The following is a 26,301-nucleotide window of genomic DNA, read 5'->3' on the forward strand; positions in this document are numbered from 1 at the left end:
CTTTGCTGACTAAGGTCTGTCTAGTCAAGGCTGTGGTTTTTCCAGTAGTCATGTATGGATGTGAGATTGGACTGTGAAGAAGGCTGAGCGCCAAAGAATTGATGCTTTTGAACTGTGGTGTTGGAGAAGACTCTTGAGAGTCCCTTGGACTGCAAGGAGATCCAACCAGTCCATTCTGAAGGAGATCAACCCTGGGATTTCTTTGGAAGGAATGATGCTAAACCTGAAACTCCAGTACTTTGGCCACCTCATGTGAAGAGTTGACTCATTGGAGAAGACTCTGATGCTGAGAGGGATTGGGGGCAGGAGGAGAAGTGGACGACCGAGGATGAGATGGCTGGATGGCATCACTGACTCAATGGACGCAACTCTGAGTGAACTCCGGGAGTTGGTGATGGACAGGGAGGCCTGGCGTGCTGCGATTCATGGGGTCGCAGAGTCGCACATGACTGAGCGACTGAACTGAACTGAACTGATGCATGTGTTCATGCTAAGTCGCTTCAGTCATATCCAACTCTGTGCAACCCTATGGCCTGTAGATCACCAGGCTACTCTGCCCATGGGATTCTCCAAGCAAGAACACTAGAGTGGGTTGCCATTTCCTCCTCCAGGAGATCTTCCCAACCCTGGGAATGAATCCATGTCTCTTAAGTCCTGCATTGGCAGGCGGGTTCTTTACCACTGGCACCACCTGGGAAACTCTCTAGGTATCATAGCCTGGTATATTTTACACATAAAATTAACTATCACATCCCTCCAGTGGCAGTTACCCATTACAAAGTAGGAACTGAAAAAAATAATTGTAGTATGAAAAAATGTGGTTAATACCATTTACTTTAATTGCCTCTTCATCTGATAGTGATAATATGAGATGCAGATAGCCTAAGTGGTGGGCAGGGGGGTTATAAATGGAAAATCCAGGTATGAATAAACTTTAAATGTCTACAGTGTACTACATTTCAAGTTAGTTTCACAACAGGTTCTCATTTAATCCTTATAAAAAATCTTGTGAATTAAGTGTTTTATAGCCATTATTTCAAATATTTTTTTCTTCTTTCTCTCTCCACTACTTCTGTTATTCCAGTTAATTGCATGTTGGACTGCATGATACTATCTTACAGGTTCTGAAACTTGGGTCATTTTTTTTTTCATGGATTGCATAATTTCTGTTGCTCTACTTTCAAGTTCAGTGATTCTTCTGCTATTTCAAATCTACTGTTGAATCCATCTAGTAAAAATTTCATTCCAGCTACTATTTTTTTCAGTTTTAAATTTCCAATTGCTTCTTTTTTTTTTTTTTTAGTTTCCATTTCACTGTCAAGGTTTCATATCTGTTCAGTCATTAACACCTTGTTTTTCTGTAATTTTTGGTCCTTATTTATAACCACTGGTTTGAAATGTTTTCTGATAAACCTGATAATCTGGGCACACACCAAGACCATTGCTATTGACTACTTTTTTTAAAATCCTGATTACAAGTCAGGAGAGTCCTTATTCTTTGCATGTCTAGTAATTTTTGGTCAAAAGCTGGATTGTGTATGTTGCTGTTGTTTAGTCACTAAGTTGTGTTTGACTTTTTGACCCCATGGACTATAGCATGCTAGGCTTCCCTGTCCTTCACAATTTCCCAGAGTTTGCTCAAGCTCATGTCCATTGAGTCAGTGATGCCATCCAACCATCTCATCCTCTGTCACCCACTTGTCCTGCCTTCTATCTTTCCCAGCATCAGGGTTTTTCCAATGAGTCAGCTCTTCGCATCAGATGGCCAAAGTATTGGAGCTTCAGCTTCAGCATCAGTCCTTCCAATGAATATTCAAGATTGATTTCCTTTAGGGTTGACTGATTGGATCTCCTTGCTGTCCAAGGGACTTTTAAGAGTCTTCTCCAACACCACAATTCAAAAGCATCAAGCAGACTGTGTATCTGTCAGTCAGTTCAGTCTCTCAGTCGTGTCTGACTCTTTGTGACCCCATGAATCGCAGCATGCTAGGCCTCCCTGTCCATCACCAACTCCCGGAGTTTACCCAAACTCATGTCCATTAAGCATATGGTATAATTGAGAAATTTCATACCGTCTAATCATGAAAAACTTACTTACAAGTTTGCTTTGTACTCAGAACACTTTTTTCCATAGAAGCGATTTTATGGTCTTCAGAGGTTTTGTACGTCAGTCCACAAAAACCTATTCAATTCCTAGTTTCCAGTTTTGCAAGTCTTGTTGTAACTGTGTTTCTATGGAAAAGGCATTTGTCATTCTTCCTCAGAATATTAGTAACACATTTGGTTTTACTTCTAAGTATTTTCCAGAATTCTTCTGATTACATATGGGAATCTATTCAAATTGGCTTAGACTGTGAATACATTGTAGCAGTTCTGGAATTGTTTTGCTTTTTCTGGAATTGTTGGTGTCTAGTACACAGTGATGGACAGGGAGGCCTGGCGTGCTGCAATTCATGGGGTCGCAAAGAGTTGGATGTGACTGAGCAACTGAACTGAACTGAACTGAACTGAGTACACAGTTAATTTGCCTGGCTCAACCTGAACAAAAATCTGTCTCCCCTGCAGCGAGAAGCCATTAGTGCCTCTGCTCAGGCTTTTTGGTTTCTAACTGCTGTTTTTCAGTCTAGCTCTCTTGTGGGTGGGGATGGAGGTGCCCTGTGTGTGCATAATTTACTGGTCTGCTGAAAATTTGGACAGAATTCATACTCAAATTTTGGGGCTTGCTTCTGGGATTTCACTTTGCGGCTGGGTTTCCCCATTGACGTCTCTGGTTGCTTTGGCAGTTCCATTTTCTCAAGTTATACCTCAAGCCAGTAGGGCATCTATTTTCTGCTACTCAAACTGTGTGTGCATTGAGAAATACATTCAGGCAAAACACAACAAACACATAGATTTCACCAGAAGCAGTTCTTCTTTTCTGAAGATCGATTTCTTCAGTTGTTGTATGTAGATCTTCTGCCTTTAGCTATTAGAGATGCTTTGGTTCAGTTCCTAAAGCGCTGTCTGTTTTTCATTATTAATATCAACAGCATGCGGTGGTTAGATAGCATCATGAACCCAATGGACACGAATCTGAGCCAACTCTGGGAGATAGTGAAGGGCAGGGAAATCTGGCGTTCTACAGTCCTTGGGGTCGCAGAGAGTCAGACACAGCTTAGCGACTAACAACAGCAACAACAAATCAACCGCACACTCAGAGATAGCATAGACTGGGGGCTCGGTTCAGGCAGCATCTCTATAGCTTCGTAATTTTCCCTTAATGGAGAAGAGCAGTGTAGCAATAGCACTGAAACCAACTCAGAGCAGAGCTTTGAGAAGGCAATCTCCCTCCCACCCTTGTTGCTGGGAAAAGAGGTTATGACTTAACTGCTGTTAAAGATTTATTATAGTTATTACATTCAACAGCTATAGTAGTTTTAGTGGTTCCTAAAATATACCAGCAGTTATTGTCTGATTACTTCTCCAGATAAGTTAATTATGGGAGATTTCTGACTGTTATACAAGTCTGATTTAGGGAGAAGTTTAATTACAGCAATTTTAGTGATTTCAATAAGCTCAGCATATATTACCAGTCTCAGCAAATGGAGTAAAGGTTTTTAGCTGTGTTGAAATACACATTTGCTTTGTTTTTATTTTTCATTTCATGATTTTTAACTGTATTGTATTTAACTGTATTCGGGGTGATAATTGAAGCACCTGCTTCTGTCAGACTGGCTCTTCAGTCAGATATACCACAGGACAATAATAGCCAGTCTATGTTATCATTAAAATTCCATTCTAATGTTTCCCATTGAGCAGTCAATGTTTTATAATACTCATTTCTGTAATGATTGTGACAACATGATCAGGGGAGGAAAATAAGTTTCTTAAGGAAATAACTCAGATATTGGTGTATTTTAAAATCATCATTAGGATCTAAATTTTATTATCTTTGATGGGAAATGAGACTCAGTCTTCAAATCAGAGTAATCCACCTTTTCTGTGTGTGTATTAACGCATTGTCTCTTTGTATACCAAAGCAAATTAAAGAGTAACATATGAGCCACATATGCCAAAGCTAGCTTAAAATTAAGCTTTCAAAAAATGTGCTGTGAAAAGGTAGCACTATTGTAGTTGAATACATTCATTTATTTAAGCAACACTTCAAATTGGCAGGGTGCATTCGTTTGAAAAATGCATTGCTGAACATTATCTCAGTCTGATTACAGAGCTCTTCCCCACAGCATTTTTCATTCTCCTGATAGAATGGTAGATTGTACTGACATTTACAGCAGTAATTCCACCATATGTTTGTTTTTCATTAAAAAATTGAATATGTGTTGACAATAGAGAATATTAGTAATAGTGAGAATAAATCTTTTCTGTTTCAGTTTGGGTGATTTGATTACATTCTGCTTGGGAAGCCAGTCTGTTTATCCCTAACACAACGTCAGTCATGTTTTTCTAGAATGCTGTTTCTGCTTTCTCTCTCTCTACTTAGATCCGACAGCCTTTTGCCGTTATTGAGGCCGCACGGCAGTGGCTTAGAGCAGCATGGGAGTGGCTGGAGCCTAAGGTCAGGCAGACACTCAAGAAAATTAGGCACAAGCAGCAAGCTGTGACTAGGAGGCCAGATAGTAGGCAACAGACAAATGTATCTTTGGAGGAGGAAATGGCAACCCACTCCAGTATTCTTGCCTGGGAAATCCCATGAACAGAGGAGCCTGGCGGCCTACAGTCCATAGGGTCTCAAAGAGTCTGACACGACTTAGCAACTGAATGACAACAACTGTTTTGTTTTTAGATTCAAGTAAATGTCTGAATGTGGTTTTTGGAGGTTGAAGCCCATCGTGACATTACAGGAAATTGGCAGCTATGAGTATTTTTCAGCCTGCTTTGTTGTTCAGTCGCTAAGTCATGTCCGGCTCTTTTGAGACCCCCATATACTGTAGCCCTCCAGGCTTCTCTATCCATGGGCTTTTCCAGGCAAGAATAATGGAGCGGGCTGCCATTTCCTTCTCCAGAGTATCTTTCTGACTCAGGGGTGGAACCTGCATCTCCTTCATTAGCTGGCGGGTTCTTTACCTGGGAAGCCCAGTTCAGTCTGCATCTGTCTTTAAAGGAGTTACCATTTTGTTTCTTTCTTACCATGAACATTTCCCTTCTGTGTATTTAGATTTCTCTTACTAGTGTGAAGTCACTTGATCAGAACTAGAAAATTGTTGCACTTCAGTGAAAGGGGTCCTTTTCCAGAAGTTTTAGTCTCAGCTCTATCCATTCTTATTGGTGTTAGATCATGAGCTTCTTATTTGTTCTTTGGTCTTGAACAAGTCTCCTAGCTGCTTGGAGCTTTTCTTCCTCCACATATAAAATACAGAGATAATCCTGCCTGCACTCCTGCAGTTTGGGATAGGTCAGGTGACCATATTGCTTTGTCTCTGGTCTTGCTGCAGAGACAGGAGCAAACACTGTCGTTACTTTTCCTCCTATTACTATTTTGGCTTGCTTGGTGGCTCAGGTGGTTAAAAAAAGTGCCTGCAAGCAGGAGACCTAGGTTCGATCCCTGGGTTGGGAAGATTCCCTGGAGGAGGACATGGCAACCAAATCCACTATTCTTGCTGGGAGAATCCCATGGACAAAGGGCCTGGCGGGCGGGAATCCATGGGGTCAGACATGACTGAGTGACTAACACTTTCACTATTTTGTTTAAAAGGTATGCGAGGGACTTCCCTGGCAGTTCAGTGGTCAAGACTTCACCCTCCAATGCAGGAGGTGTGGGTTTGATCCCTGGGCAGTGAGCTAAGATCCCGCATGCCTGGCAGTCAAAAAGCCAAAACATAAAAATAAAAACAATATTGTAACCAATTCAGCAAAGATTTTTTAAATGGTCTGTATAAAAAAATATCTTTTAAAAAGAAATAAATACATAAAATGTTTGGGACCTGCAAATCCAGATGCTATTTGGTGTTATTTAGTTGCCAAGTTGGGCTTCCCAGGTGGTGCTAATGATAAAGAACCCACCTGCCTGCGCAGGTAGATGTAAGAGACACAGGTTCAGTCTCTGGGTCAGGAAGATCCCCTGGAGCAGGGTCCGGCAATCCACTCCAGTATTCTTGCCTGGGGAGTCCCATGGACAGAGGAGCCTGGTGGGCTACAGTCCCTAGAGTCACAAAGAGTCGCACATGACTGAAGCAACTTAGCATGCACACACGGAGTTGCTAAGTCATATCCTTCTCATTTGCGACCACACAGACTGTAGCCTACCAGGCTCCTCTGTCCATGGGTTTTCCCAGACAAGAATACTAGAGTGGGTTTCCATTTCCTGCTCCAGGGGGTATCTTCCTGACTTGGGGATCGAACCCACATCTCCTTCATTGGCAGGTGGATTCTTTGCCACTGAACCACCTGGGAAACCCCAGATGCTGTTTAATCCTGTTTATTTGTATATGTTCATTTTCTAAGAGGCTCTTGATGAATCAGATAAACTTAATCCTCTCCACCTCCCAGTATATTTAATGTCTTAAATGCAATAGGAGAATACTGATTCTTCTGGGATGTTCCTCTAAAAAGCATTTATATGTAGAAAATGAACATCTCCACGCTGATTCAGGTATGAGAATATTGAAGAGCTAGTTGAAGAATGCTACAGTGGCATCTCATTAAACAGTAAACTATGCTTTCCTTCTGCCTCGGGCCTTAAAGCTTTATTAACTTTGCTTTGGAAAACAGCTAACTAAAAAAGCTAAATGCTTAGGGGATTTATTATAAACCTCCATCATGCCATTAATTTCCATGTGTGCTTTAAATTGCTGGGGTAAAATAATGTATTCAGCAAGGCAGCAAGTTCCTGCTTCTCCCATGTGTCCGCTTGATTGTGCTATTGGTAGCTCATTCTTTAATTAAACATGTCCAAAGATAGGATCAGCTAAAGTGTGTACTGTATAAATAGCTTGCATTCCCAGTGTGCAAGTTTAAAACCCTGGTAAAAAGAGTGCCATCTGTTAAAGCCCAAAGTAGGGGGTGTGCCATTGCATGAAAATAAACTTCACGTTATTCATAAAAAGAATCACAACATAGATCCTGCTTTTCATACTGACAGTGATCTGTGATATTTTAGAATGTCACCAACTTCCTAAGTGACAGCGTGCTGAGTAGTGCATTCTGTTAAAAAGCGCAACCATCTAGAAACAGTGAAATTAATAGATGTATTTTTATTCAAGTGAAGATAAATTTATCTGAATGTAAGTGTTACTGGTGAGAAGTTGCAGCTTTTTCTTTGATATTTGCAAATGTAATTATTTCTAAGAGTTTTATTTTCAAATCTTCTTTCCTTCTGAAATGTAACTACTTCGTTTAGCCAATAATTTAACTTTCTCCCTTAGTCCTGTGACAGCTTCTACTCTGACTTTTACTATCACTTTCATTTCCCTTTTTTTTAAATTGAAGTATAGTTTATTTACAGTGCTGTGTTAGTTTCAAGATATTCCTATTAGAAGTAATGTCATGCTTCTTTTTGTTCCCAAAGTATTTTATAATCCTTAGTTTGCCTAATAATTTTCAACATTCTGTTCTAGTCATTAATTTACTATCCTTTGTTTTTATTTTCTGATGTCCATTATTTGAGGATAGATACTTGTCTTAGTCTTTTCAAGCTGCTGTAACAAAAATACCAAAAACCACGTGAAAGTGTCTGACTCTTTGTGACCCCATGAACTATATAGTACATGGAATTCTGTACAGGCCAGAATACCAGAGTGGGTAGCCTCTCCCTTCTCCCGCGGATCTTCCCAACCTGGGAATCTAACCAGGGTCTTCTGCATTGCAGGCAGATTCTTTACCAGCTAAGCTAAAACCAGGTGGTTTAACAGAAACTCATTTCTCATGGAGGCTGGGGAGTCGAAAGTCAAAGCAGCTACAGATTTAGTATCCGGTAAGAAGTCTGGTTTGTAGATGGCACCTTCTTGCTATGTCCGTTAGGGAAGAAATCCTGGAGTCTTCCTACGAAGCTCTAACCCTACTCGTGAATGGAGCTTTTACAACCCAGTCATCTCCGGGAGGCCCCACCTATTAACACGATTACCTGGGCAACTGGGATTCCAACATATGAGTTTTAGGGGGACAAAAACTTTTCAATCTATAGCAGGATTATATCCAGTTCATTTTTGTGTCCCCAACATTAGCCAGCATAATACCTTGTGAGGTACTTGATAAATGTTTGTCAAATGGTTTGAAAATTGATGTACCCATTCCTCTAAAGAAACCAAAATAATAAAATAAATGCAGTCCCTGGTGATACAATGGTTAAGACTTTGCCTTTCAATGCAAGGGGTGCAGGTTCAATCCCTGGTCACAGAACTAAGATCCCACATATTTTATGGAGCCAAAAAGCCAAAACCTAAAAAAGAGAAGCAATATTGTAACAAATTTAACAAAGACTTTTTAAAAAATAACAAAATCAAAATTGAAATAAAAAATGCCTAAAATACAGAGGAGAAATTTAGATCAGAGCAGATTTTCAGGTTCAATTAGTCCATTAGAATTTGCTGAAAAGATTTTTTTTTTTACTGAATTGCCTTTGCACTTCCACTGAAAATGTCCTGATATTTATGGTTCTGTGTCTGGACTCTTAGTCCCATTGATCTGTTTATCAGTCTCTATACCAAAGTCTTGATTAATCTAGCTTTATAGGAAGTCTTAAAATCAGAAGAATTTCAAACTTCTTTTTCACAGTTGTTTTGATTATAGTAGAAGTTGTTTGTATTTTCATATGAATTTTAAAATTAGTTTGTCAGTTTCTGCCAAATAAAAAACCCTGCTGAAGTTGACATCTTTGATGCCTCAGACAGTAAAGAATCTGCCTGCAATGCAGGAGACCTGGTTTGATCCCTGGGTTGGGAAGATCCCATGGAGAAGGAAATGGTTACCCACTCCAGTGCTCTTGCCTGGAGAATTCCATGGACAAAGGAACCTGGTGAGCGATAGTCCATGAGGTCGCATAAAATCAGACAAGACTGAGCGACTAACACTTTCACTTTGACATCTTTACTGTGTTGAGTCTTCTGATCTCTGAATTTAGTATGTCTTTCTATTCAAGATATTTTAAAATTTCTCTCAGCATTGTTTTTATAAGTTTTCTTGTATAGATCTTTTTCAACTCTTGTCAGATTTATTCCTAAGAATATTATATTTTTGAATGCAATTGTAAGTAGTATTAATTTATAATTTGTTGTCTCTTGTTTGTTACTGGTATAAAGGAAGAAAATTGATTTTTTTTTAAAAATAATGAACTTGTATCCGGGAACCTTGTTAGACTGACCTGTATATTCCAGTAGTTTTTTTTTTTTTTCCCTAGTATTTGTCAAATTTCTAGAAAGATCTTTATTTATGTACCTCTAAATAAGGACAGTTTTACTTCTTTGTTTTCAATCAGGATGCCTTTTCTTTCTTTATCTTGCCTGATTCAGTGACTAGAACCTCTAGCAGAATTTCAAACCAAAGTTATGAGAGTAGACATCTTTGTCTTGTTCTTGATCTTTGAGGGGAAAAAATTCAGCCTTTCACCATTAACTATGATGTTAGCTGGAAATTTTTCACTGATGCTCTTTATCAGCTTGAGAGAGTTCCCTCTGTTTCTACATTACTGAGAGCTTTGATTTGGACTGGGTTTTAGATTCAAAGACTGTTTCTGTGCCTAAAAAGACAATCATATGGTTTTTAATTTTTATTGTATTAATAGTATAAATTACATTGATTGATTTTCAAATATTAAACCAACTGTATACACTCCCAAAATAAATCTCATAGTGCACTATCCTTCATCTATGTTATTGGATTTACTTTGCTAAAATTTTGTTTAGAAATATTTTACATCTATGTATAAGAAGCAAATTAGTTCATAGTTTTCTTCTCATGTGATGTCTTTCCTGGTTTGCGTCTCGTAGTAAGGTTGACCTTGCAGAATGAGTTGGGTAGCAATCCCTCTTCTCTGAGAATTAAGGTATTGTGTTGTATTAATTCTTCCTTAAATGTTTGGTGGAATTCACCTGTGAAATAACTGGGCCTAGAGTTTTCTTTGTGGCAAGGTTTTTAGTTACAAATCTAACCTCTTTAACTGACATAAGTTATTCAAATTATTTATTTCTTCTTAAGTTACCTTTAGTAGTTTGTGTCTTTCAAGACTTGTTTTTTTTATTTATTTTTAGTTGAAGAATAATTGTTTTAAGGAGTTGGTTTTATTTCACCAAATTTACTGAATTCATTGGCGTAACATTGTTCATAATATTCTCTTATTATCCTTTTAATAACTGTAGAATCTGTAGTGATGCCACCAGACTGATTCCTGATTTTGGTTATTTATTTCTTCTCTCTTTCCTGATCAATCTGGCTGGGGTTCTATCGGTTTACTTATCTTTTGTCAAAACCAACTTTAATTTTCAGTTCAGTTCAGTTCTGTCCAGTTCAGTTCAGTCACTCAGTTGTGTCCGACTCTTTGTGATGCCATGATTCGCAGCATGCCAGGTCTCCCTGTCCATCACCAACTCCCAGGGTTCACTCAAACTCACATCCATCAAGTCAGTGATGCCATCCAGCTATCTCATCCTCTGTCGTCCCCTTCTCCTCCTGCCCCGAATCCCTCCCAGCATCAAAGTCTTTTCCAGTGAGTCAACTCTTCACATGAGGTGGCCAAATTACTTGAGTTTCAGCTTTAGCATCAGTCCTTCCAAAGAACACCCAGGGCTGATCTTCTTTAGAATGGACTGGTTGGATCTCCTTGCAGTCCAAGGGACTTTCAAGAGTCTTCTCTAACGCCACATTTCAACAGCATCAATTCTTTGGAGCTCAGCTTTCTTCACAGTCCAACTCTCACATCCATACATGACCAATGGAAAAACCATAGCCTTGACTAGACGGACCTTTGTTGGCAAAGTAATGTCTCTGCTTTTGAATATGCTATCTAGGTTGGTCATAACTTTCCTTCCAAGGAGTAAGCGTCTTTTAATTTCATGGCTGCAGTCACCATTTGCAGTGATTTTATCGATCTTATTATTTTTATATTTTGCCTTCTGAGCTGTTGATATTTGCTCTAATTTTATTGTTTCTTTTCTTTTTCTGCTTTAGGTTTAATTTGCTCTAATTTTTAGTCTAAGGTAGAAACTTGGAAAATATTCTGTGTGCACTTGTAAAGATGTGTATTTTGCTGTTGTTGGGGAAAGTGTTCTAGAAATATCAGATAGGTCAACTTGGTTTATACTGCTATTCAGATCTTCTTTATTCTTGCTGATGTTCTCTCTATTTTTTCAGTCAATTGTTGAATGAGCAGTTTCAAGATCTCTGATGGATTTGGAGACTATTCTGTTCTTTTTAGAGCTCTGTCAGTTTTTTTTTACTTTTTATCTTATTATTTATTTATTTATTTATTTATTTTTGCAGCACATGGGCTTTTTCTAGTTGCTCTGAGCAGGGGCTGCTTTTCTTTGTGGTGCACAGGCTTCTCATTGTGGTGGCTTCTCTTGTTGCAGAACAGGGGCTCTGGAGCACAGGCTCAGCAGCTGTGGCTCACAGGCCTAGTTACTCCGTGGCATGTCAAATCTTCCTAGACCAGGGATCAAACCCATGTCCATGCATTCGTAGGCAGATTTCTATCCGCTATACCACCAAGAAAGTCCTAACTTTTTATATTATATTTTACTGTAGTATAGCCGATTAACAACGTTGTGATCATTTCAGGTGGACACAAAGGTACTCAGCCATACTATACATGTATCCATTTTCCACAAGCTCCCCTCCCATCTTAATGTCTGAAGCAGCTGTTGGTAAGCCCATGGACCACCTTGACACTGAAGGAATCTCTGTTAAGTATAGAACACACATCATTTACCATCTCTGAAATCTCTAATTTAACATATGGGGTCACATCTGTTAAAGGATGATTACTCTAGAAGGGGAGGGATGTATAACTTATTAAAATAACCCTATGGGGAGAAAACAGACTCTATTTAATAAGCCAGAATACTTTCTGGAGCCATTGATTGCTCCCAGCTGAATCCCACATTATTTCAATACAAGAGGCAGACTGAAAACAACTGCCCTTTATATGTTTATGTGTTGTATTAGTGTCTGTCAGCTGAAAAACATTTATGTTAACTGTTTGGTTTGAGCTTTGAATATTGAACTCCTGCTGGCATGTAGTTGATATTTAATTCTTAGAACAAAAGCCCATTATTTCTTAATTTTGGGCTTCCCTGGTGGTTCAGACAGTAAAGGATCTGCCTGCAATCCGAGAGACCTGGGTTTGATCCCTGGATTGGGAAGATCCTCTGGAGGAGGGCATGGCAACTCACTCCAGTATTCTTGCCTGGGAAATCCCATGGATAGAGGAGCCTGGTGGGCTATAGTCCATGGGATGGCAAAGAGTCGGGGCATGACTGAACGACTAAGCACAGCACATAGGAGGCAGAGGAAGCGTCCACCTTCCTCTAGGCTAGCAGGTAAGCCCCTCTGCCCTGAGCTGCCAAGATTTACATCTTCTCCCTGTTCTATGCACCTACAAGGTAGATACAGCGCATTAGAGGAAGTGTGCTCAGATGAGGCTCTTTTTGGATCAAACAGTAATTTTCCTTTTTCACAGTGATGATACAAAGACTCCCTTCAGAAACACTTCCCCGGCTGTCTGCTGATTGAGTTTCTCAACAGCAAGTAACATGACCCCCTCTTGATATGAAAGCAGACTATTTCAGACCCCAGTGTGAAGCCTAGCAATAGAATACCTTGCACAATTCCCATTTTTAAGTGAAAGAGAAAAGAACTGAAGGTCCCACCTTCATCCCCTGCAGGTGTCTGGGAAGGACACTGGTAGATATGGGCTTGCTTTCCTTGTACCCAGCAGGAGGAATTTCATCAAAATTCCTGGATTTTTGAATTCTTGAATGCTTTGCTGGACTCTTGAGTTCTTCAGTGCTTTGCTCTATTGTCTTCTTTTGTGTCACGTGCCTTAATTTATAGATTTCCTCACTGCCAGACAAATTTAGAGTAGAGATTTCTCTTTTTATATGGAAATCCATCATTGATTTTTGAGAGTAAAGCAAAATTAACTCCCAATTATAAGAAGATTAAAATGTTGTGTGGAGTCTGTCCTGGTTTAACTAATTAACATGAATAATACTGCAATAAAGCATTACATGATTATTTCAGCTTCGAGCTGCATCTCAGATAAAGAACACATTTTTCTTCAGTGTCTTATTTTGGGTTTACTTCTCCTTCCCTTAAATCATTTTGCATTTTTGATTATTTTTCATTCAATTCCACCTTTGGATACCTATATATTTTACGTAGTCCTGCTTGAAAACACTTAGTAGGCTTTAGGAAGCAAGGCAAGTATTTGTTGTTGTTGTTTAGTTGCTGAGTCATGTCCAACTCTTTGTGGACTGTAGCCCGCCAGGCACCTCTGTCCATTGATTTTCCCGGGCAAGAATCCTGAAGTGGGTTGCCATTTCCTCCCCCAGGGAGTCTTCCCGACTCAGGGATTGAAGCTGAATCTCCTGCATTGGCAGGTGGATTCTTTACCACAGGGCCACCTGGGAAGCTGAAGAGAGTATAGTTGAGCTGTAATTACTTGTCCTTTGTTGACCCAGGAAATACACACTTAATTTTTTCAGGCAAAATTATTACTTGCCCAAAATCTCTGACGAGGAAATGTGTGACTATAGAGCAAATCTTTAACTTAAAAAAGTTAATTCCTCAAACATTTTTCTAATAAGGTAGGTCCTACAAATCTCCCATTTAATTAAAGAGCAGTATTTTAAAGGAAATGAAAAAAGGTATTGTAGATGGGAGCCATGAGGAACATTTATGATGTTTTATGTTCCTTTATGGTTGGTAGGTAGGGGAGTCAGACGTTATTCCCATTTCATGGAATTGAGACCAAGCAAGTTGTCTAAAAAAGGCAGAACTGAGGCTCACACCCTGGCCTCCAGACTCCATCTGCCGTGACCTTCCTGCTTGGCCAGGTGTTTTCTGAGTAATGTGAACATGCTCAGTCTTTGAGACACAAGATGAAGGAAAATCACTGTGATTATTTCACTGCCTTTATCCTCTGAGACAAATAGTACAAAATTCAGCTACTTCCTTATACAACATAATAACTTACACTAATACTTGATTCCATTCTGTCATCACTCTCCAAACATGCTGAACACCCTGGTTTTCTTAACTTTGGGGTTAGATGCCAGGTCGACAACAAAAGAATCGAAAGCATAGACAGCGGAATCAAGACAACCCCAGACTCCAGTCTTGGCTCCTACTGTTGACAGTTTGTACAGCCTGGGTTAGTTGCCCATGTCTAGCAGAGTAAGTGATCCGTGAATCTCAGCTACCATTATCAGCAAGGAATTTGACAAGGCATTAAGCAGTGACTCAGAACATAAAAGCAAGCTGCTTAGTGAAGTTTGTATGTTCTACTAAAATCGGCTGAACTTTTCAGTCCAAGAGCTTACTAGTTAGTTGTGTCTAGTATTCTGCCATTATGTTCTAAATTCTAAATATACAGAAAAACTAAAAATAAGTAAATATTGGTATTGTCTATAAAATCTGCAGTGGGGTTTGTCTTGCACATACATTGTGTCTGTCTTGTACCTTCCTTCTGCATCCCCTCTCTACTTGTTTTTTGACACTTTTTGAACTCTTTGTAAAGCCAAGTACTTTTATTCTTAATTTAGTCTCCATCTTGTGTGTTCTAAGTTGCTTCAGTTATGTCTGAATCTTTGTGACCCTATGGGCTGTAGCCCACCATACTCCTCTGTCCATGGGATTCTTCAGGCAAGAATACTGGAGTGGGTTGCCATGCCCTCCTCCAGGGCATCTTCCCAAACCAGGGATCAAACCTGCGTCTCCTGCAGCTCTGCATTACAGGCAGATTCTTTACCACTGAGCCACCAGGGAAGCCCAGTCTCCATCTTGGGTGCTTGGAATTTTCTGATTGGCTTTTAAATAGCCCATATGAGGCTTCCCCAGTGGCTCAGTGGTAAAGAATACACCTGCAATTCAGGAAATAGCCAATATGCCCAAGTTACAAATTGACATTATCCTCTCCACTCCTGGAATATCCCTTTCTATTGAGCTATATAGTTAACGTATAAATTGCATTCAGGTGTGCACCATAGCGATTTGGTATTTTTAATACATGATGAAATGATCACCAAGTCTAGTTACCACCTGTCATCACAGCAAGTTGTTACAATATTATTGATTGTATTCCCTATGTGACATGCCATACCAAGTTGTTATAATACTGTTGATGGTATTCCCTATGTGACATGCCATCCCTGTTACTAATTTATTTCAGAGATGGAAGTTTGGCCGCTTACTCTTCTCTCCCTTTTTCACCCATCTTCCCAACCTCTGCCCCTCTGTCAACCACCAGTTTGTTCTCTGTATCTATGAATCTGTTTCTGATTTTGTTTGTTCATTTGTTTCGTTTTTTAGATTCCACCTATAAGTGAAATCACACAGTATTTGTCCTTCTGTGTCTGACTTATTTCACTTAGTGTTGTATCCTCTAGGTCCATCTATATTGTCACAAATGGCAAGATTTCATGGACTATCTTGATTTATTCATACGTGTGTGTATTTATATATATTCAGAAATGTTTGTTGAAGACTTTTTGTGGGACTGGCCATGTGCTGTGCTGGAAATAAATTATGAGGAAGACACAGTCCTTTCCTTACAAAAATAAATAATCCAGCTGGGTGGGGGTGGTGTGGGGAAGTGAGTGTACATTATACATAACCATATGGCCAACTTAAACACAGCCTGAAACTTTACTATTTACAGAAATAAAGTGTTATATGAGCACAGAAGAGAAAGGGTGTGTGTGTGTGTGTTTTATGAATATATTTTTAGATGACTTGATAGAGGAAATAGCATTTAAACTGGGTCCCCAAAGTTGAAGCAGAGTATTCTTTGGGAGTAGAGGGAAGGGTTTTCCAGCTCAAATCATCAAAAAACCATGAGAAAAATCTTGGAGGTGTCAAAAATTTATGTGAAATTTGATAGTCTGTGTAAAAGGAATATAAACTGCTTTACAGGTAGAGTAAGAGGAGGTGAAAACAGAGTGACTAGGAGTCAATGTGTGGCTTCCCTGCTGGCTCAGTGGTAAAGAATCTGCCTGCCAGCGCAGGAGACTCAAGTTTCCCTGGGTCAGGAAGATCCCCTGGAGAAGGGAATGGCAATTCACTCCAGTATTCTTGCCTAGAGAATCCCATGGACAGAGGAGCCTTGAGGGCTACAGTCCTTGGAGTTGGAAAAGACTTAGCAACTAAACCACCACCAGGAATCAATTTATGAAAGGCAGTAAAGGTTCTAGGAAACAACGATTATAGAGTTATTTCAGGATGGATGTATTTTTCTTGACCAAATGCAGCATTTCAGATGGGTCTTGAGTTGGTGGGAGAAGATCGTACCCTCTCTCTTTTTCAGAGTGACATTAAATCAAGGGCCTTAATTGGCAGGACCACACTGTATCAAAAGCAGATGGTAGCTCTCGACTGAGCAGACACTTTGGCCATCAGCGTGGGAACCAACCCACATCCCCCATCTGGGTGAAACGGGGCTACAGCTGTCTGCGTTTTGTCTCTCATGGTTTCCAAAGGCTCGTTCTAGCTGTACACCTCTTAGAGTTGGGGTGGAATTTTCTCTCTACAAAACTGAAACACCCCAAACATGCATTTCAGGGCTCTTCTTGCTCTGAAAGCAGGCTCTGTGTCACTAAGGCTACATTTCTGGATTTGGGGGGAAGGCAAGTCCATGTCTGGGGATCCCTGAGGATGATCTCTACTGTCAGGAAATTCTGGAAAAGCCCAGATTCCCATTATAAGAACATTCATGTATGTTGCTGTTTCTCTACTCTACCCCAGTAGAATATTGGGCACCTACTGATCCAAGGGTTCATCTTTCAATGTGATATCTTTTTGCTTTTTCATACTGTTCATGGGATTCTCAAGGCAAGAAATAACTGAAGTGGTTTGCCATTCCCTTCTCCAGTGGACCACGTTTTGTTCAAAGAGTCAGACATAACTTAGCTACTGAACAACAACATGGATATTGCACGAAACCCTAGCATGCAAGGAGGAGATTTTTGGCCTTTGACTTACAAGAAGAATAACTAATGGTGAAAATACAACCTCCCAAACTTGTGATTGGTTTACAAAGTAAATACTCTTTCCTCTGCCCAGAATGCTATATCTACTTGCATATGTACTTTAATTCTCCATTTCCCCAGAAAGCTTTCTTTGCTGGCTCACAAAAAACTTAGCACCATTCCTAGTTCACCCTTATAAATATCCTCATTCCTCTAAGCGTTCATTATCTGTTTACAGCTTTCTCCCCAGTAAGACTGTGTTCTCCTCACATACCATAGTAGGAAAACACCTTCTTCCATAGACCAAGTGGAATGGAAAGGGAGTCAGCATTTAATTTTAATATAATCTTTCATGTGTACTGTTAGTCTTTTTTTTGTGCCTTTAATTATATTTTTAATGTGTCTTCTTTTTCATTTCATTTGCTCTTAATGTTTCAACCACAGTAAGGAAAGTCAGGATTTGAAATGCAACTGGTCATTTTTTTTTCCCCCTTCTTTATGGTTTTAGAAAAGGATAAAAGACTTGTAATGGCAGTGACCTCCCCTGCCCCTTACCCTATGAAAAAGTACGAAGTTTAATAAAACGTTATAGACAGCTGCTTCCTAAACCATTTTGTGCTGTGCTTAGTCGCTCAGTCATATCCAACTCTTTGCGACCCCCTGGACTGGAGCCCACCATGCTCCTCTATCCATGGGATTCTCCAGGCAATAGTACTGGAGTGGGTTGCCATTTTCTTCTTCAGGGGATCTTCCCAACCCAGGGATCGAACCCAGGTCTCCTGCAATGCAGACAGACTCTTTACCATCTGAGCTGCCAGGGAAGTCACAAACCGTTTAAAAATCCAAATTTAGCAAAATGAACAACCTGGCTTAATACTTGTAGATCTGCTTTGAAAGATAATTGACATGGTTTAAATCAACTGGAAATTAGAAGTGCAAGATTTGGTCAAAGAGACCCAGCCCAAGTCGCTTATTTGTCAACAAGAACACCAAGACCCAAAAGGCCTGGGAGAGTCTGCCCTGTCCCATCACAAACCCTGAGAATCCACTGCTGCTTCTGTAGTGAGACCAACGTGCTTCCCAGAACAAGAAGGAACAGATCTGTCTGTGGTTGTTTTGTTTTGTTTTGTTTCACAATTGGGAAGATTGCCTTAGGTTTTTATATGCTTAAACATATTCATGACAGAAATAAACTCAAATTTCAGAGGGAGGAGCAATATTAGCAGCTACTCAAGAGGAAGATATAGGAAAAGATGGATCAAAGTGATTTCTCTTGGTAACAAATGCTTTGAGATTTTTAACATTCTATTTTTTTGTGATATATTGAAATATTTTGACACTGAGTATAGTATGGCTATTTAACAAACATTTTAAATTAATTTTTAAATTTATTTATTTTTAATTGAAGGAAAATTGCTTTATAATATTGGTTTGATTTCTGACATACATCAACATGAATTAGACATAGGTGTACATATGTCCTCTCCCTCTTGAACCTCCCTCCCACCTCCCACCCTTTTCTACCCCTGTAGGTTGTTACAGAACCCCAGTTTGAGTTCCCTGAGTCACACAGCAAATTTCCATTGGCCATCTGTTTTATATATGGTAGCATGTATGCATATTTTTTTAAAAGGAAAACTGGAAAAGGAAATGGCAACCCACTCCAGCATTCTTGCCTGGAGAATCCCAGGGATGAGGGAGCCTGGTGGGCTGCTGTCTGTGGGGTCTCACAGAGTCGGACATGACTGAAGCGACTTAGTAGTAGTAGTATGCATATTTTACTGTTAACTATTTTGGCTGTCCCAAGCTGCCAATAGTTTTTTCCCCCCATAATGAGTAAGCTTCGTGTTAACTTTAACTGTACAACATGGGTGATGTACTTGGAAAAAGTGCTGATGCCTGCAGTTAAACCCTCTGCACACCAGGCTTTCCTGGTCCTGCTGTCATTCTGCTGACCAACACTTCTACAAAACCAAAGTGAGCAATTGAGAGGCATAGATCACTGGTGGGTGATATGACAGTAACTCCCAACACATATAAATCCCCATCTCAGTCAAGTGTCAGCTCATTTCCCATGTCCTCAACACAAATGCTCACATAGCATGATATGCCGCTGAAAGTTCCCATTGGCCTCTATTTTACAGTCTCTGCCTTAGACATATTTTTCAACAACAGGAGACCTCGGGGTTTGGGGAGAGGAAAAGAGAAAGGTAGAGTAAACAAATTAAAAAGGACAGCAACTTTAAAAAATATAGAAGGAATGGTACATGTGCCAACTCTTCCTTATCCATTCCTCTGTTGATAGACATTAGGGTTGCTTCCATATTTTGACTATTGCAAATTGTGCTGCAGTGAACATCAGGGTGCATGTATCTCTTGGAACTCTGGTTTTATTTCAGTATATGCCTGGGAGTTATATATAATGGAATATTACAGTCATGAAAAAAGAATACTATTTGAAACATCATAGATAGACCTCGAGATTATCATACTAAGTCAAGCAAGTCAGACAGACACAGAAATACAAATATCTGATATTGCTTATATGTGGAATCTTTAAAAAAAGGTACAAGTGAACTTATTTACAAAATAGAAGCAGAGTCACAGATGTAGGAAACAGACTTACGGTTATTAAGAGGAAAAGGGGGAGGGATAAGCTGGAATACAGGGATTGATATGTGCACATTGTGTCAATTATTTCTTATTAGTTATTTATAGATAAAATAGATAACTAATGAGAGCCTACTGTGTAGCACAGGGAACACTACTCAGTACTCTGCAATGGCTTGTATGGAAAAAGAATCTTAAAAATAGTGGATATATGTATACGTATAACTGATGCACCTTGAGGTACACCTGAAACTAATAAAACATTGTAAATCAACTATACTCCAATAGAAATTTAAAATATATGTTATAAGGAATGAAAGGAATCAGTGATCAAAGTGTCAGCCTTATTACTGATGAAAGGCAAATTGAAGAATGGACTTAAATGAGCAGGAAAAACAGGTGTTGTAATCTTGAACCCCAGAACTGGATATATCCACTCGCTCCAGGCATCACGCAGCAGCCCTAGTTCTGCCATGTGTGTCCCCTCCCTGGAGCACGTGCTACCAGCCCAGCACAATAGAGGTATATGTGCTAGAGGAAGGGAAGGGGTGGGGCTGAGCCACACAAGCTTGTCGCTTCCCCCAAGCTCAGTAATCAGATAAGTCACACCACTTTCCCTGTGGGGAGAGGCAGGAGGCTAAGGGTTTTAGGAAACTTCCCTCCTTTTGGAAACCATTCGACTGGGACACATAGATGAGAGAGGGGAGATGTTGGAGGACAGATGGAACAGAAAGTGCCCACTGAACTGAGAAGGCATTTCGAGACCAAAAAATGATGCAGGAGTCTCCGTGTAATCAATGGATCCATTTATTACAGGGTAACTTACTCACAGGGTGGGACTGGGCAGAAAATGATCTGGAAGCATTCTCAGTGGCTATGGCCACTGGGACGATTGGATGGTTAACCTGGAGTGTGGGGTGCTTGGAAATATGGCCCATATTCCCAAGTCAATATTTATGAGTGAGTAATAGCTTCCAGATGTTCAGCTTGTTTTAGAAAAGGCAGAGGAACCAGAGATCAAATTGCCAACATCGGCTGGATCATGGGAAAAGCAAGAGAGTCCCAGAAAAACATCTATTTCTGCTTTATTGACTATGCCAAAGCCTTTGACTGTGTGGATCACAATAAACTGTGGAAATTCTGAAAGAGATGGGAATACCAGACCACCTGACCTGCCTCTTGAGAAACCTGTGTGCAGGTCAGGAAGGAACAGGTAGAACTGGACATGGAACAACAGACTGGTTCCTAATAGGAAAAGGAGTGCGTCAAGGCTGCATATTGTCACCCTGCTTATTTAACTTCTATGCAGAGTACATCATGAGAAACGCTGGGCTGGAAGAAGCACAAGCTAGAATCAAGATCACTGGGAGAAATATCAGTAACCTCAGATATGCAGATGACACCACCCTTGTGTCAGAAAGTGAAGAGGAACTCAAAAGCCTCTTGATGAAAGTGAAAGAGGAGAGTGAAAAAGTTGGCTTAGAGCTCAACATTCAGGAAACTAAGATCATGACATCTGGTCCCATCACTTCGTGGGAAATAGATGGGGAAACAGTGTCAGACTTAATTTTTTGGGGCTCCAACATCACTGCAGATGGTGACTGCAGCTATGAAATTAAAAGACGCTTACTCCTTGGAAGAAAAGTTATGACCAACCTAGATAGCATATTCAAAAGCAGAGACATTACTTTGCCAACAAATGTCCAGACTCTAGTCAAGGCTATGGTTTTTCCAGTGGTCATGTATGGATGTGAGAGTTGGACTGTGAAGACAGCTGAGCGCCGAAGAATTGATGCTTTTGAACTGTGGTGTTGGAGAAGACTCTTGAGAGTTCCTTGGACTGCAAGGAGATCCAACCAGTACATTCTAAAGGAGATCAGTCCTGGGTGTTCATTGGAAGGACTGATGCTAAAGTTGAAACTCCAGTACTTTGGCCACCTCATGCAAAGAATTGACTCATTGGAAAAGACCCTGATGCTGGGAGGGATTGGGGGCAGAAGGAGCAGGGGATGACAGAGGATGAGATGGCTGGATGGCATCACTGACTCAATGGACATGAGTTTGAGTGAACTCTGGGAGTTGGTGATGGACAGGGAGGCCTGGCGTGCTGCAATTCATGGGGTTGCAGAGTCAGATACGACTGAGTGACTGAACTGAACTAAATAGCTTCCCAGGTGGCACAATGGTAAAGAATCCACCTGCCAATGCGAGAGATGTGGGTTTGATCCCTGGGTTGGGAAGACCCCCTGGAGGAGGAAATAGCAGCCCACTCCAGTATTCTTGCCTGGAAAATCCCTTGGGCAGAGCAACCTGGCAAGCTACAGTTTTATGGTTTGGAAAGAGACCAAGTTAAGTATACACGTTATTATAATAAAAGTCCCATATAATATGGAGAAGAACCAAAAAAAAAAAAGATGTATGCATTGTACTGAGGACTTCAGTAATGTAATAGAAAGAGAGAGAGAAAAAAGAACAGAGTGCTTGCATGGGTGATATGTGGAATGAATGTGGTTTTGAGCTGATTATTAAAGGAGGGGTATATTTTTCTTTTTCTTTTTTTAAATTTTATTATTGGCATGTAATTGCTTTACAATGTTATGTTAGTTTCTACCGTACAACAAAGTGAACCAGCTATACATATATAAATATATCCTGTCCCTGTACAGCCTCCCTTCCTCACCCCGTCCCACGCCTCTAGGCCATCACAGAGTACCAAGCTAAGCTCCCTGAACTTTCTAGCCTCTTCCCACTAGCTGTCTGTTTTACATGGTAGTGTCTGTATGTCAATGCCGTTCTCCCAGTTCGTTCCACTCTCCCCTTCCTTTTCAAGTGAAAAGGAATAAGTCATTTTGCTTGGAGAAATTAGCCTCAGAAATGACACAAAGCTTATTCGTGGGGTGGTCCCTTCTGGCTAAAGTATGGAATATGGTGGAATTTAGGTCCTGGATGCAACAGAAGGATCTTGAGTCCTCAACTAAGAAAACCTGCTCACTTGAGTCCTTTTGAGAGTAGTTTCCTACTTTTACCTGATCGGAAACACTATAGGTGTTCAAAGATGCTTGTAAGTGGTCTTTGGGACTTACCCAAGGAGTTGATTAAAAGAGTTCAGGAAGCATGCCTACCATATCATTCCAGAAATTAGGTCACTCTCCTGAGAGTTTTGGGATATCAGTATTCACCCAAAATCCCAAGAACACCTTAGAGCACATGGATAAAGGGCCCAGGCTGTGTCCCTGTGCTTGGCATTTACTGGCTGGGTCAACTCGCGGGTGGGGAGAGCCTTGTAGGAAATTGAATTAGGAACTGCTCCTCCAGTTCCAATTGGCTTGTGACCAATGCTGGATTTCTTACTACTTTTATAAATCACTATTCGCTGTAACTATTTCTAGACATAAAATAAAAATTATAAACCTCTTTTTTCTTTCAGCGAAGAAAAAGAAGCCTAAACTATTAAATAAATTTGATAAGACTATTAAAGCTGAGCTTGATGCTGCAGAAAAACTCCGTAAAAGGGTAGGTCAATGGTCTATTTTTCATAGAAACGTGCGATGGTTTCATTGTTCAATAAACACAGGCATTACCCTTGGTTTGTTTTTAAAAAACACTGTAAGGGAAACAACCTTTAAATAGAGTGGATTTTTCCTCAGGCACATCAGCGTTCCACGTGGAGTGAATCAAATGAAAAGAAAAACTGCAGCTGTAATGGCCAGATAGAAACAGAGCTTCATCTTCAGGCCAGCCAGTTGAGGGGTCAGCCCCTTCCATCACCATCTAGTTGTGTGGCTTTGGGGAAATTAGTCAGTCATTCTGAGTCTCCGTTTCCTTGTGTTAAAAAATGAGAATAATATATGTTTACTTCCTCCTTGATTTTTTACAAAGATCCAATGAGATAAGCAAATAGATGAGGAAAAAGTGGAAGCAGTGACATTTTATTTTCTTGGGCTCCAAAATCATTGTGGATGGTGCCTATAGCCACACAATTAAAAGACACTTGCTCCTTGGAAGAAAAGCTATGACAAACCTGGACAGCATATTACAATGCAGAGACATCACTTTGCTGACAAAAGTCCATTTAGTCAAACCTGTGGTTTTTCCAGTAGTCTTGTATAGATGTGAGAATTGGACCATAAGAAGGCTGAGGGCCAAACAATTGATGCTTTTGAATTGTGGTGCTGGAGAAGACTCTTGGAGTCCCTTGGACTGCAAGGAGATCAAACCAGTCAATCCTAAAGGAAATTAACCATGACTATTCATTGGAAGGACTGATGGTTTAGCTCCAATACTTCGGCCACCTGATGGGAAGAACATTGGGAAAGATCCCAAAGCTGAGAAAGATTGAGGGCAGTAGGAGAAGAGGGTGACAGTGGATAAGATGATTGGGTGGCACCACTGACTCAATGGACATGATCTTGAGGAAGCTCTTGGGAGATGGCGATGGACAGTGAAGCCTGGTGTGCTGCAGTCCACAGGGGTTACAAAAAAATTAGACACAACTTAGTGACTGTACAATGAACAATGAGATAAGAGATTTTTTTAAAAGCGTCAGTACTGCCAAGCAGCATATAAGTAAGGGTTTTCATTTTAAAGCACCTTGATGCAAAAAACAAAAAATAAGTTAATCTAGTACTTAGGATAGTTACTATTAGGTGAAATGATTTTCGATTTAAAATTCTTCTCACTCTGGGTTAAACTCACATAGCTCTAATTCCCAGGGTGACTATTTTATGTTTTGCTTTGTCATCAGTTAATTCAAAGCCTTATTTGCATTTGTTCTGGGATATTACAGGTTTTGAAAACAGGGAATTAGCACAAGATTGAAGTTATCTGTTCTCCCAACTCAGTCCTATTCATCTAATCACCATGCCCAATACTTATTATAATGTATTTAATGAACATCTTCACTTAATCCTCTATGGGCATATCTCATTTTATTGTGCTTCGCTTTATTGTTCTTCATGGATATTGCGTTCTTTTTTTCAAATTAAAGGTTTTTGGCAGACCTGTGTCAAACAGGCCTATCAGTGCCATTTTTCCAACCTCATTTGCTCACTTCATGTCTCTCTGTCACATTTTGGTCATTCTCAAAATAATTTCAAACTCTCCACCAGCCAAAAGATTATGACTCACTGAAGGCTCAGATGATGATCAACAGTTTTTAGCAATAAAGTCTTCTGAATTAAGGTGTGTGCATTGTTTTTTAGATATTAATGCTATTGCATAATTAATAGACCATGGTATGATGTAAAGGACAAGTCACTCAGTCATGTCCAGCTCTTTGTGACCCCCATGGACTATAGCCTGCCAGGCCTCTCTGTCCATGGAATTCTCCAGGCCGCAATACTGAAGTAGGTAGCCATTCCCTTCTCCAGGAGATTTTCCCAACCCAGGAATTGAACCCAGGTCTCCCGTATTGCGGGCAGATTCTTTACCATCTGAATCACTAGGGAAGCCTGGTGTGGTATAAGCATAACCTTTAAATGTAAGATATTCATTTAAAGGTTAGATATTCGTGGGGACTTGGCTTGATTGCAGTATTTGCTTTATTGCGGTAATCTGGAACCAAACCCACAAGATCTCCAAGGTTTGCCTCTACTTGTCTCTTGTGAAAATTTCTGTCTTGGTTCTGTGCTTGAATTTATACCTTGTGTAATACCATTGGTTGTCCTATAATGTGGTTTTTAATCAGTAGACATTGATACATTGACTGCAAAAAAAAAAAAAAAGTAATAGGGGATTGTCATAGTTAAAAAACAAATAAAAACATCCAAGTTAGGCCTTGAAGTGGAACCAAAATGTGCTTCCCACACATCTTTTGGAAAAGTCCCAAACAAGCATGAAGATGTCTGTAACTAGGAAATGGAGAAGGAAATGGCAACCCACTCCAGTGGGACGGGGGAGCCTGGTGGGCTGTTGTCTCTGTGGTCGCACAGAGTCGGACACGACTGAAGCGACTTAGCAGCAGTAGCAGCAACAGCAAATGGCAAGGTTCTCAAACCAAAGCCTGGCTCACCCTCATCAGCAGCCGATGCAAATGCAGTAATTCCAGAGAATATTACAGCCCAAGTCTTTGTTCACTAAATTAACACTGGATGATTTCTGTGTCTGTCTCATTTAACTTTGTAAAATGAGGCCAGCTATTCTTTGTTGAAATTTTGCATTTCTTACTAGGAATGAGGCAGGAATCTCCTTTTCCTATCATCCTGTTTGGCATTCTCTACTTTCTCTGTGCTGTATGTCCTTAGTGAAAAATGAGGGGGGGCTACCTATTTCACAGGTGATTTTAGGGATAAAGAATAAATGAACAGCTTTAGAGAAGGGTTTTTATGTAATGATAATAAATGGTAGAGAAGGACTCAGTTATCAAGGGGCAGGTAAGTCAGTGAAACATAAAAGTGCTGGAACAATTCATGGGGTGTTCTCTGGCCCTTGCTTATTTGCAGAAATTATGATGCTAGCCTCAAGAAGCACCGTGGATCTGTAACAGGGTAAATAATAGAGGAAGAAGTGGCTACAGAGGCAATTCTTGCTTCTGAAACAATAGGGAGCCGTGCTATGAACTGAATCATCAGTGGAATTA

At 40.2% G+C, this 26,301-nt stretch overlaps 1 protein-coding gene across 4 annotated transcripts in view; it reads left to right on the plus strand.

The window, feature by feature from the left end:
- Window positions 1-26,301, plus strand: part of ASPH (aspartate beta-hydroxylase) — a 190,054-nt gene that overhangs the window by 105,721 nt on the left and 58,032 nt on the right. For all 4 annotated transcript variants that reach the window (XM_018058472.1, XM_018058470.1, XM_018058471.1 and 1 more), the window contains one exon: window positions 23,152-23,237. In XM_018058472.1, coding sequence (XP_017913961.1) covers window positions 23,152-23,237 — 86 coding nt within the window. The remainder of the gene's footprint in view (window positions 1-23,151; window positions 23,238-26,301) is intronic.

Source organism: Capra hircus, chromosome 14, assembly GCF_001704415.2.
Source record: "Capra hircus breed San Clemente chromosome 14, ASM170441v1, whole genome shotgun sequence".
Classification (NCBI taxonomy): Eukaryota; Metazoa; Chordata; class Mammalia; order Artiodactyla; family Bovidae; genus Capra; species Capra hircus.